Source organism: Neopelma chrysocephalum, unplaced genomic scaffold (assembly GCF_003984885.1).
Source record: "Neopelma chrysocephalum unplaced genomic scaffold, ASM398488v2 Primary Assembly neopelma1_200, whole genome shotgun sequence".
Lineage (NCBI taxonomy): Eukaryota > Metazoa > Chordata > Aves > Passeriformes > Pipridae > Neopelma > Neopelma chrysocephalum.
In genome coordinates, this window is record NW_020897862.1 from 2,683,021 (window position 1) to 2,696,509 (window position 13,489).

The following is a 13,489-nucleotide window of genomic DNA, read 5'->3' on the forward strand; positions in this document are numbered from 1 at the left end:
CATCGCCGGGTCGGTGCCCGCCGCCCGCGGCTCGCCGGGGTCCGCCTCGCCCATGGCCCCACTGCGCTGCGGCCCCGCGCTGCCGCCCTAAAGCCCTCTCCCTCGGTCTCCCCTCCCACCCCTCGGCCCGGCCCGGCCCGCTCTGGGCAGTTCGGGGTCGCGGTGGGGTCAGGACGGCGCGTTGGCTCCGCAAACCCAAACACTGAGGAGCGCGACACAGCCAGGGACGGCGGGGCGGCCCCGGGCAAAGGCAGCCCCGGCAAAGCTCGGAGCTTGGGGGACAAAAATCCCCGCAGTAAAAGCGGCCAAATCCACCATTTCTTACCGTTCCGGTGGGTTCGGGTGCCTGGCTGCACACCCGCTCCTTACAGGTGCCAACACCCCCCCGGGGAAGGGCCGCTCGGGGGTCCCCGCAGGCACCGGGAGGAGGATGGAGGAGCAGAGCTCTGCTGCAGCAACCCGGATTCTACCGGTGCTGCATCCGTGCAAGTCACTAAATCCTTCAGAATACGTCCCTAGGCACAGAATTACTAATGGGCCGATGCCAGTCATTTAATTAAAATACATCCTCCTTTAAAAACTACTTCCTTTATCACCCTTAATTAATTAAAACCCCACAAAAGCGCCTCAATTTAAAAAAAATTTGGAAGGGTTTTTGGAAGGAATCAGCCCCTCTTTTCCAAAAGTTGTACAGAGCTAAGAAACAGAAGGAAAAAAATCGATGACTATCAGGCTGCTGTTCCCATTTACAAAAACTACCAACAGCGGTGGCTCATATTTTAAAAACACTGCACAGGTCTTTGAACAGAAAACTTCTACTGGGCTGGATGGAAATATTTAAATAGCTAAGAATGAAACATCCCTACTGGTTATAACAAATCTGCCAACAGCAGAAGGGAGCTCTGATGGAGCAGAGGAAAGACTCAGCAGTGTGGCCACAGTGGTTGTTTTTCTGCCCTGTGTAATGCAAAAGCAATTAAACATGGCACCACTGCTGAAAATAAAAACAGGCTGCAGAACCAAACAGGTCTCTAACGCTGAAAGAACAGGGGTGAGAAGTGCATCCCCTCCTGCACAGCAATACACAGAACTGCTTCCAGGTATTTAAAGACACGAGAGAATACTCGGCCAAGTCTTGAAACAAATTAGCAGCCTGTTTTAACAATTTAAACATGAGTCATAAAAGTATAAATGGAGGAAAATGACAGCCTTTGAAGCCTGTGTCTAAAGGCCTATGTCTAAAAGCTGTCCCTTAACATACATTACAAAATAAAAACATAAATTTAAGACCATGCAATAGTACATAAAACACTCTTCATCACCATTTCACAGAACAAAAAAAAAATCCCTTAAGTGCCAAAAGAACACAAAAGTAAGGTGTGCATATAACTGGACCACACACACTAAGGTGAAAACTTATCCATTTTTATTTTTTAAAGAAAAATATTCTTCTTTAAACACAAAGCATGAACTAAAAACCTCTGAGGAACAGCTTCTCCTTCCTTGGAGCACATTTAACTAAACTGTACAGTGATAGAGCTCCCCAAAGAAGTATACACACATAACATACAGTCTTTCTTTCACAGGAAATAAGGTTTAGGACTTGAAATTGTCCTGCTCACCCTCTCTAGATACCCATTCAATCCAAAAGTACTCTGTACCTTACTCCCACCACAGGACACAGTGATGATAATTTCTGGATGCAGAAAAGAAAAAAAAAAAAGTGTTGGCCAAATTGGCCCTTTCTAGCCTTTTAACAAATGTCTGTGAGAGAGGTTAAGACCATTGTTATTTCCAGGAATGGTGCTTGGAAGAAAAAATATAGCAGCATCCACAGGCAACACAAGCCCTTCATTCCAGCTGCCCTGTTTGAAGGAACCCAGCCAGTTCAGCAGTGTTTTACAGGTATTCCCATCACCCAAGAAAATGGAGTGGGAATCCAACATTCACAGGCTGGATCTGTTGCTTGAACAAACAGCCTAAAATTCAGTGAATCTGGCCTACATATGCCAGTTTCCCCCACCCCACCCCAGAGTGACCAATTTAATGTCTAAAATTTTATGTAAAAAGATAAACAACTCGTTCTACCAACTCCCTCTATCCCATCAAATAGACATGGGCATAATATTTGTCACATCTGCCAAACTACCCAGACTGTGGAACTGGAACCAAACTCTAAAATCCAAATTCTTTCTAAGTCGGAACAGCAAAATCATCTACAATATCTGCAAGGTCTCAGAACAGGCCTAACAAGCCCATATCCAAGGAAAAAGTACCTGGGCATTTCCAATGGAAGGTAGAAAATGGAAAAAGTCTGGAAACAGAGCTCACTTATACTCCACCTGATCATTAACTGTTGGTATTATTAAGTAATGCTCACATCTTTATCACCACTTTGTAAAGATCTTTTTTCCATCCCACTCCAACAATTTTTGCAGTAGGAAAAATATTAGAAAAATAAAATCTCCCCCCTGACCAACACTGTATGAAGATCAACAACATCAGTCACGAAGACTTTTACAGGGGGACCAGATCAACTTTTGTTTCCTCCAAACCAGCTTCACATAGAAAAGAGCAGCAAGATAGACACAGTATCTACGAGCTAGATTAAGGCCAACAATATAGAGACAAACACGGGCTCAGATCTTTTGAAATGAAGAAACTCTCCAAATGTTTTTATACACCTGCACACACACACACACACTCACACTCACACACACACAGTCATGGATTCTTCAAGCAAAGGCTTCACAACTGTGAGAGCACCACTGGAGAGTGTTCTAGCACCAGAATGAAAAACTTGGTTGTCTTCCCTCTTCACCAGTAAAATCCAAAGTCTTTATATTGCTTTGGACAAGGTCACCAAACACCCCTCCAGGAACAGTTTCAGACGCAGAAGTGCAGTGCCAGGTCAGAGTGTTCCTGTTCTGGAACAGGGGTGGGAAGAGGTGTGTTGAGACGCTGCAGCTCCTTGGTTGCTGGAAAGGAGGAGAAGGTTTCTATTGCAATCTGGTCGAGACCGAGAGCAATTTGGATCCAGGTGGGTGTGATGGTAAAACCCAGAGCGGGCTGGGAGGCAAAGGTGGGAGGTTTGCATACGTGGAGTCACAGTGCACATCTGTTGGTGTGACAAAGACAAGCACAGCCACAGTATTTTCTGGCAGCTTGTCTCTGTACAGGAGGCCCTTCAGGTAGGACAAGGATCCGTGAATGGGACGTCACACACTGCACCAGGACATCACGAAACCCAAACAGCAGAGGTTTAAATAGAAGCTTGGAAGTTGGTCTGCTAGCATCTTGCCTATACACATGCTCAAGTGAGCCTGCAGAAGTCTACAAAAGGGGACAAAAATCTCTTTACAGCAAGGTTATGGGTCCAGTTTGGCTACAAGGAACAATTCATGCAAGTTACAATAGAATCCATCATCAGCCCACAGCACATCTTCCTGCTGCAGGTCTGTCCTGGCTCCAGGGCTTTGTGTGGGAGGTGCTGCAGCTCCCGGAGGGGGCTGGGAGAGATGCAGAGTCAGGAGTGGCATCTCCTGAGCCTCTCAGATCAGCACCTGTGGGTGAGCTCTGTGCTCCAACTGTGCCACGCAGAGCAGGAGGAGCAGACCTCCCTACGGGCAGGGTGGGAGCAGCAGCTGGAAGTGGGCTGCTGAAACTATGCAGGGAGACGTGGAAAAGAAAAGAGGGACTTAAATTTTTCAGTGCTTGAATCAGCAGCAGTAAAGCCCCACTGAAGCTGTCATATGCATGCTGATGAGAGCCTGGCTATCACTCCAATGATGTACTAAGTGAGGCTGTGGGGGGGACTTGATTAAAACACAAAAGAAAAAAACGGAGGTGAAAGGAAGGTGTGAATTCCAGGTTCAGAGCAGAGAATGGTCAGCACTGATACACTTTGTCCTCTGCACATGCAAGAGCACAAGAGAGGGAACAGCAGCAAACTGAAAGGGAGGGAAAGACACAGTAAGCCCAACACTAATTCAAGATGCAAACACAGGACAGTGGGGTGGGGAAGAGAAATTTGAGGTAAAGGAGCCCAAAGGAAGAGACAATAGAAAAACTCTTAATAGAGCAAGTCCTGCTTCAAGAAATACACAGCTAATGCCAGTCAGCTCTCTTTTCACCAGGTATTCTTGACACACTGGTAAATCTTCTCTTTGCACTTGGTATTTAGAAATCAAAATATGAGGACTTCTTTTTTTTTTCCCTAGGATGCACTAAATGATTTTGAGTGTTCTGCACAATACTCTAAATGGCCCCTGAATTCCAAGCAATGCTGAAGACTCACCCAAAAGCAAAAATGCCAAATGATAAACTGCTTTTAGAAATAAGGGTTACTTCCCCTGGGTTAGAAACAAAGAGTCTATGCAGAAGGCTGAACTGTACAGGTTTGGTATTTTTCACCGAGAGCACCTGGGCATTTAACTAAGAAATATCTGAAACAGTTACTCAGTAAATCCCAACATCAGACTGAAGCATGAGGTTTGTGGATAGATGTGTACAATCAGACAGCCCCTCACCCACCTCTGACAGAACAGGTTTGTGCGATTTACAGCAAGAACAAGCTCTGCCACTCACTGCTCCAGTGAAAACACCAGCAGAGCTGGGAGCTGAAGCCCTTTGACTGGGGTGCAAATCACAGCGGGACCCTTTCTTCTTACAGACTTCACTGGAACAGAATTAATGCCTCCTGGGTAAAGCAAAGCACATCCTTGTTCTGCTGCAGCCCCCCAGGATGTCTGTGTGGGGGCTGTGCAGCACAGTGTGGCTGCAGGGATGGACAGACAGCAGGACAGAACCAGCATGACCAGGAGAACTGGCCAAAGTGGCCTCAGGGCCAGGTCCAGGTGGAAGAACATGGACATCTAAGATGCAAGAACATGACAGAGCAGCCAAGGTCACCCACGTGCTTAGGCAAGCTTAAGGCAACTAAAGAAAATTCACTGATAGTTTAGAGGAGAGTGCCAAAGGGAAGAGAGAAGAGGAACCACAGAGCAGAGGTTGGGGATGCTGCTACAGTAGCCAAAGCCCAGCACCAGCTACTAAGCCATCCCTCTTCTTCAGCTCATTTGCTCTAATTCTCCTCATTTTACCAGCACCATCAGCACGAGGTCAATATGTCAGAAAGAAGAGCTGGGATAGGTTCCTAAAAACGTAGCTCACGCATTTTCAGGCTCGTGTCTCAGGTCAGTTCTTTTGAAATAAAAGCGTGTGGGTCGTTTAACAGGCCTCCTGCTTTGAACTGGAGCTTCCTGGGAATTCTGCCTGCCACCTCCAGGGGCAATCCTGGGATATGTTCTACTTGGAAGTGATGGCAGCAGCTACCCAGGTTCCTTGTCATGAGTGTTGAGTGTACAGTAGTTCTTTAAAAACCAGCATGCACCAGTGGCATGGCCATTAGACATGAAGCCATGGTTGAATTCTTGTTGTCTCCTCAGGACCAGGTGGACCCAGAAGGAAAGGGAGTGTTGGCCCAGATCAGCGCAGGCTCCGGTAGACGTAGGCTGAGGTGAACACAGCGTTGAGGGTCAGGCTCACAGCCAGCAGGCCCCGGAGAGCAGAGGTACCAAAGCGACCTTAGAGGAGGGGAACACAGGGAAAAAAGGGAATAGCAGAAAGAGGTATTAAAGAACTGATGAGAACAGTGAGCATAGGCTGTACTGCTTCTCTCTCTTTGCCCAGTGTTTTCACCATAAGCAGAAGTCACTGAAGGACTCTTCCTGTCAGGAAAGATTCCTCTGCTCTCTTTGGCTCTATTTTCAATCTCATCGCTGTTCTTGACAGCTGCATCCCCACCCCTTTTCCTCTCTCTCAGTTTAGCACTCTGTCAGTGCTCTTCAGGCAGTCCAAAGAACAGGAACAGCCTTGTTAAGGTCTTAGAATAGCAGGCACAAGTTCCATTTTGCTACTACTTGTTTATTTGATCTCAAGATCAGGTCACTGCAGCACAGGAAAGATCTCAGTTACCCTCACAGAAATGCTCACATGTGCATGAAACACTCACATGACTTGCACTTACCTCTCCAGCCTGCCAAATCCTCCCCTTTGGTAGTTGTGTCTACCACACAGGTAGATGAGTGTGATGAGTGATCCTCCTTTTTGATGGAATTGTCACTGCAAATACTCCCTCCTTCCATAGCAGATTTCATATCTGCAAGGAGAAGAGATAGTAAAATTCAAAAGGCACCAGCGGAAGCCAAAAGTAGCAAAAGCTACCAGACTACAGCTAGACTTGAGTAATGGGTGGTTGCCTGGTAAAATTATGAAAGGACTGAGGACAGGAACTGGAAGCAAAAGGCAAATGTCAGTGCTGTGCAGCAGAACTGCCTGCACATGTCTCATACACCACCCAGAGCAGCACCACCATACTCGTGGCTAAAGGAGCTCTCCAAGCCAGGGTAAAGCCAGTGGCAGCAGCATTCCTGGGGCACCACTAGGGAGAAAAGGACATCTGCTTGGGCAGCCAAGAGGTTCCTCAGGCCAGTGGATTCTTAAGGGAGCTTTGGTAGCCCACCACCACCACCACACGGGTTTCTCTTGAAGGTTTCCCATCTAATTGTGGCCTAGATGTTGCAGGGCTGTGCTTGCAAGCCAACTCCTTCCTCCCAGTGCCCTCCCAGGAGTGCAGGAGGCTGCCAGCATACCGGGCATTCCCCGCTCACTGAGGCTCTTCCTCCGGAAGCTGGACAGCTCGGGGGCAAAGATGTTGCTGTCTGAGTGGGTGTGCTCCTCCGAGCTGGTTGGGGTGAGCAGGGCCTCATTCTGGGATGGGAACAGCAGCAGCTTCTGTCCTTTCAGGTTCAGGCGGGCAGGGCTGATGAGGGGCCGGCGGAACCGCAGGGATCCCGAGCTGGAAGTCACAGATCCGGCCACGGATGGTGCTGGGGAGGGGATGCGGGAGGGAGCACAGCTGCCGGACAGCAGGGAGAAGTGCTCTGAAATGGAGACATCCCCAGAGAGGAAACCATGAGATTATCACCCAAATACAACAGGCACAGTTTTCTTTAACAGTTCTACAAGAAAAAGGAACGGGAGCTGCAAACATCCAACGTATCTTGTATTGAAATTCTTTATTTGCGTTCCCACACTGAGAAACCCGAGATGAGCTCAGCTGGTCAGAGCATGGTGCTAATAACACCAAGGCTGTGGGTTTGATCCTTGTATGGGGCATTCACTTAAGAGCTGGACTTTCTGATCCTTGTGGGTTCCTTCCAACTCAGAGCATCCTGTGCAATTCCACATGCACTTTAGTACACTCAGGAATGACTCAGGAATCGGGTTATCAGGAGCCTGGTGAGCTTTCTCTTTGCTCCCTTGTGTCCATCCAGGAGAGCCTGCATTACACATTTTGCAGGTAAATGCATTGCTCTGGCATGTCCTTCAAAGGCTGTTGGGAAGGTGCACAGGAATGTGAGGAGATTTGCACAACTGGCCCAGGCTGTGACCGCATTTCCAGCAGCACAAACAGCCAAGGGATCCATCTGGGTCAGAGGGGCAACACACAGATCATGGGGACATGGGAGCAAAAGGGCAGAGCAGCCAGGGCAGCCAAATTAGCAGTTGCTGGGGCTGAGAAAGCACAATAAAAAAGCTGCCCTAGGAACAATTAAAGTCTCCTATCAAAGCAGGCTCAACTCAGCTCTAAGCAGGGAAGGGCTCCTTGTTCTGTCTCACTGTGAGCTCTCCCAGGGAGAAGGACATCCAACACAGACAGCACCTGATTTTAAAGCAATCCCACTCTCAGCTGGGGCTCTCCCTGCAGCATTTCTAACAGCACAATTGACATTTTCACTGGGATGTGAGCGGGGAGGAAAGAATTCAGCCACGTGTTTCAAGCCACTCACTGCAAATCCTGCAGAGAGTTGGCCTGGCAGGCCCGGGGCAGTACCTGATGTCGGAGATTCCTTGGACTGAGAGGACTGTGAGGCTGGTCGACTTCCACTGAACAAGTAGCCAGAATCTAAAAGCAAAAATGAAACAATTTGAAGGCAGCTGGCTCAGCTGCTGGAGGTCTGTCCTTCAGAAATGCAACTGCATCATCTCACAAGGGGACAGGTGGGAAATGCAGGCAGGAAAAATGTCCCTGTTTTCCTGGGTTGGCTCTATGGCGGCAGCAGAATAATCCACTTTTCCCAGCTGCAGCAGAACAGATCTGTCCAGGCTCTAAATTACACATCCCTCCCCAAAATATCTGAAGCAGCACATTTGCCAGTGGACTCTGGCACTGCAGAACTGGCTTATAATGATTTATCTAATGTTGCACAGGAGTAGATGACAAACATGAACACAGTTTAGTTGTGAAGGTTATAACAGAAGGATGGGGCAGCTTCCAAAGGTGGTGACTTCTTCACCTGCTCCTAGCAAAGCTGCTAGATGCCTTCTAAATACAGCATCAAATTCAGATTATCTGCCCTGTGACTATATCACAGCCTGGTTTGCCACTTCTTACAAAGGAAGAAGGTGAAGATATGGTTATATCCTTTCCTTATGAAAAGATAAATGCTGAGATGAATTCCTATCTAATTGACAAGTTTATTATGGCATGGTAGCCATACTAAATGCAAATAAAAATAAATAAAAGCAAAGACAGGGAAAAACCCCCAAACCATGAAAAGTACTCCTGTCAGGCAGAAGTGTTACAAATAAAACACCGCAGCTTAAATAAATTGTTTTTCTTAAGCACTTGATTTACAGAACTATAGACAAACGGCTTTGGAAGTTGAAAATCTTGATGTTTGCAAAAACCCTTCAGCCCCAACAGCCTGCTTTCTCCAGACTGTCTGGCTTTGCACCTCAGTAAATAAAACCCAGACACTCATCCCAGCCGTCTGGAGCACTTGCACCTGCCCTTCCAGGGCACTCAAGGAGTTGGGAGGGTTCAGGCTGTGCCAAAAGCTGCCACACTGCTGGAAGGTTTGTGTGGCTGGTCCTTGTCTTGCTCTTATTGGATCTGGCAAAACTGCTGGCAGTGTGAGTTAGAGAAATGTGGAATGAACTACAAAATCCCTGCAGGACTGCAATGCTGTCCCAGAAAACTGCCACATTTTGGCCTCTGACTTTCTGGCAATCAGTTAGAGACACAGCAAAGCTTGGCTTTCCTTGCATGGAGAAGTGCATTGGAACACTATTTCCCATCTGTTGGGTTCGAGCACAGCAGAACAGAGGGGTTACTGAGTTACTGGGAGAGAGGCTTTCCTTAGGCCTATAAATCTTCCCTGGATCACACAAAGCCCTTAAAAACGGGAGGAAACGGGGTCCCTAAAGCAGCTTCAATAGTGTTGCTAATGCAAATCAACTCCAGACCGAGGGCAGGGCCTGCCTTCAGCTCTGCTCCTTCAGCTGGAGCAAGAGAAGCAAAGCACAAAAAGCAGCTCGAAGGGAGGGATGGCTCCTGCCAGATCAGTTATCCCAGTGCTCCAATCCCTTCCCAAGCTGCTCTTCTCCATTCCCATGTCTAACTGCCCCTTCTGCCTCTCTCCCACACATAAACTTGTGGATTGTGTCATCCTGACACAACTGCCTGGAGAAGCCTCTGGATTTCAGTTAATTCGCAGCAGGCAAGTGCTCAGGGAGGCTTTTGCTTCCCCAGGATGGCAATGGCATGCTGTGCAACTTCTTAATGCCAAAGCCCAAATTCCTAATGCTGGAGACTCCTCTGTGCCACTGGAGCAGCCATCCCTAAACAGCCCTGTGAGGTGTGGATGCCTCACAGCCCATTTCCTTCTGACTGCTCCACTCCATTGCCTTTCCTGCTGGGACAGTTCCCTGCCCACTCACCTGCCCTGGCCAAGGAGGGGATGGTCCCCAGTGACAGGGCCCTGTTGAGACGTCCAGGGAGGGAGGATGAAGAAGTTCTGCGTGGGGACCTGAAGAGCTGTTGGTTTGTCAGGTGGAGGAGACTGGGTGGTGTTGGGACAAAGAGAGACGTGGCAGGTGAAGGGAAGGCTGTCCCAGTGCCGTTGGGAAAGAGAGTCATGGAATCCCCAGAGAGGTACCTGCAAAGGACACACATGACAGACATTTAGCAAGGAGAAGTTCCAGTCACTGCCTCTCTCAGTTGTAGTTGCATGAACACTTGTTTTGTTACCAGCTTTGGACTGACTTTTCAGTGCAGGAGTGCAAGATGCAGAACGTGAAGAGTTCACAGGAATGTTCCCACACTTTGAAGCTGGGAAAGGAAGAACTGCTCAGCCTGACTCAAATCATTGTGCACCGACCTGCCCCACAGTACAGGGTGGAAAAGGTGGTGGAACAGTTTAGGAACTCGGGTGCAAATAGGCACAGTACCTTGGATCTCTCCCTGGATGAGAAAATTACCTAGAGACACCAGAATGCTTTAAAAAATCCAGGTACACAGAGCACATCTTATGTCTGCTATGTGCACGTGCCAACTGCATGCTTAGACATGTCACGGCTGTGGGAAACAAGTAGTTATGTAGTATTTTTTTTGTCCTTAGAAAGCAGAATTAACATCTTACCTCTGATGTCAGTATAGAGAAAAGGATTTTTAGTGGCTACCTGGATGAAGATTTCAGCACAAGAGCTCTGTTTTAAAACCAACATTCAGACCTCCTTAACACACTTGCCTTTATTTATACTTCTGTCAGGTAATAAAGACTCACTACCCTCATTTTACAGATGGGAAAATCCTAAAGTGAGGCCTAAACCACTACATTTAGTTTTTCTGCCCCAAGTATGTACCAGCACAGCCACTCCAGGGAGCTGTGCCCCTGCAGCACACACTCCAGGAAGTGTCTGGCTCCTAGTGCCTAAAACCCAATCTCTGTTACAGTGCCTGGAAAGAATTTAAATTGGAAATAATAATGGCAATTGTATTTCTAGGTCTGCGAGTTGTTTTCAATGGGTTCTTTCCAAGTGAAAGAGTGGGAGCTGCAGAACAGAGCGAGCGGGCTGAGAACACAAGAGGAGAGAGAACAGACAAAACATACCTGTACCAGTTATTGATTTTTGAGAGCTACAGACATAAACTGACCTCTATTCTCTGGTATGAGAGGACTTTGTATTTTGATTGTTTTCACTGCTAGTACTACCACACTTAGTTACTATATGCAAACAAACTACGCAATTAATTTCCAACCACCATTTCATCACCTAACTTTGCAGTGGTTTAAAATTTAAAAATCAACCTGAGCTGAACAATCTGTTAAAAACTTACTCCTGTTTTTACCTGCTTTCTATTCCTCCTCGAAATCATGTACTGATCTTAGTCTATGTGTACAGTTTAGTTGACTACATCACCTCAGAAACGAGGAGTCAGCTTTGGAGTCTCACTTGTGTCCTCTAACCATCCAAATAAATATTCCATAAAGGTTGCAGTGTTGAAAGTATGGCAATTTTGTACTATTTTTAACAGTGCAATGAAAATACAAGAAAGAAAGTCTAGAATAGGAACCAGATCTCTGAGCTCCTGTAAGAGTTTTGTTTTGTCAGAAACAGGTAGTATAATTGTCAGACAAATCATGATGAAGAACTAACATATTTTTAAATGTACATAAAATTAAGCTGCAATATTTGGAGGCTTAATCTCACTTCTGATGGAAACAGATGAGACAGATGAGAGCAGTAACATGGCTTTTCTTCTGTCAGAGGGAAGCCAGGAGTAAATCAGAGCATGAAGGAATATACACATCTCAGCCTTGTGCTGTGAGATGATTTATGCACCTTCCATTCTGTCTCGGAGATTAAAGAGCTGGTGCAGCAATATCATGCTGTGCTAACACGTCCAGAAGAAGCAGTCTAGAATTAAGATTACAATTTAAAATATCTTATAAGACCACTTATCTGCTTGTACAAGGCAGACATAACAATCCTGACCAGCTTAATCAGGCTGAACAACATCTTGGAAGCAGGACTTGCCTCTAACAGCAGCAAGGGACTCCTCAGTCTTGCAGCAGAAACTGCCCAACCTCTTCAGGTTCCAGGACCTGGGAAGGGTGTTGTGCTTCCCTTTAGTGCACTCACACATCCACATCTGCCCCATAACACACATACACACACACAGAGATCTATGTGTCCATCTCAGCTTTGTAAGGGAGAACGAGTGGGAAAGGGGATTGGAAGTGCAGCTCAGGACTATGATATGAATCACAGGAGAAAGAGTGATACCTACCACTCACTGTGCCATGGCTGGGAAGGGCCAAATCAGAGCATCCCCTTGAACAATGCAGCTCTTTTGTCCTAACTTTGCACCTTCTGTGTCTTTGGGCTAAAGGACCCAACTTTACACAGCTCCTTGCTGCAGCAGTTTTTCATTCAACGGGCTGGAAGATATTACAGTCATTTATCACCCATAACCACAATTTCTCTCTCTCTCAATCCTGGGACTGTAACTGTTTTGGAGCAGTCTTCCAATGGCTCTGCTGCTCAGCAGCCCCCCTTCTCAACCTCACCAAGTTGTGCAGTCAGATCCTGGGAGCAGCTGAGGAATCATTTGCCTTGCACCATCCAGAAAAAGAAGTTTTTTGGTAACCAAAGAAGAGCTGAAGAATTTTAAGCATAGCATGTTAAGGCCTTAGGATTGAATGCTGACCAAAGACTGGCTTAAATATTGATCTGTTCTGAACAAATTCCTGCAAAGTGTGCAAAATCCTGTTCCTTTTCCCTGCACTCTTCTCCTTAGTGTTTGCCAGTGCCATGTCAAGAGGGCTTGATGCTGCTAAAAGCTGTCCTGGGAATGTGCTTCATGCCTGAGAATAGGCAGCTGAACTAAAACTTCTTTCAGAAGCAGATGAAAAAAGGTGAGGAGATCAAGAGGATCATAAGGCAGGAAGCAACCACATCCCAGCCTTGGAATGGAGCACTACAGCTGTGCCTTTGCTCCAAGCCATTTGTGCATGTGATAATAATGGGGCTGGTAACAGTGAAAAAAGTAACAAAAAGGCTCTGGAGTCAGACAGTTTGTGGAAATAGTCAGGGCCCGGAAGCCGTTTATTTCAGAACTTGATATTGTGAACATCAAAAATTGGGCATCTTAATTAGTGTTTACAATGATCACAGCGTTACTAGACAGTTGGGCACAACTCTGCTACACAGACATTTTAAAAATAAATAAATAGAAGGTTAAATAAGAGTATTACATGGTATGGGACTGTACACGGTCCTGAAGAGACACCTCCTGCCAGCAGAGCCTCCCCTCCTCTGTCCCAACACCTCCCTCTTATCCAAAGACACCACCTATGTGTGTGCCTATTTAATTCACATTTTAACCAGAGATGCTGCATCCTGGGACAAAGAGAGACATGGGAGGGCATGGGGCAGGTCAGACTACAGGGCTGGACGGACCCACTCCTGTGCCAGGGAATTCAGTCCATGAAGGAGGAAGGTAAGATGCAGTCACAGGCAGGCAGCTCGTGATGTTTGCCCAGGTTCACCTGCCTGGGGCAGTCAGGGGATAAAATGTTAACTCTGGACTTCATGTCCCATCACAACTGAGCTGTGAGTTCTCCAGGTACAACTGTAC

At 47.0% G+C, this 13,489-nt stretch overlaps 1 protein-coding gene across 4 annotated transcripts in view; it reads right to left on the minus strand.

Annotated features, from left to right (window-relative positions):
- Positions 1-1,409: 1,409 nt before the first annotated feature.
- Positions 1,410-13,489, minus strand: part of TMEM201 (transmembrane protein 201) — a 29,191-nt gene continuing 17,111 nt past the window's right edge. For all 4 annotated transcript variants that reach the window (XM_027702982.1, XM_027702981.1, XM_027702984.1 and 1 more), the window contains exons 7-11: positions 9,787-10,004; positions 7,898-7,969; positions 6,654-6,944; positions 6,029-6,160; positions 1,410-5,585 (exon numbers count right to left, since the gene is read on the minus strand). In XM_027702982.1, the coding sequence (XP_027558783.1) occupies positions 5,488-5,585; positions 6,029-6,160; positions 6,654-6,944; positions 7,898-7,969; positions 9,787-10,004 (811 nt within the window). In that variant the 3' untranslated portion in view covers positions 1,410-5,487. The remainder of the gene's footprint in view (positions 5,586-6,028; positions 6,161-6,653; positions 6,945-7,897; positions 7,970-9,786; positions 10,005-13,489) is intronic.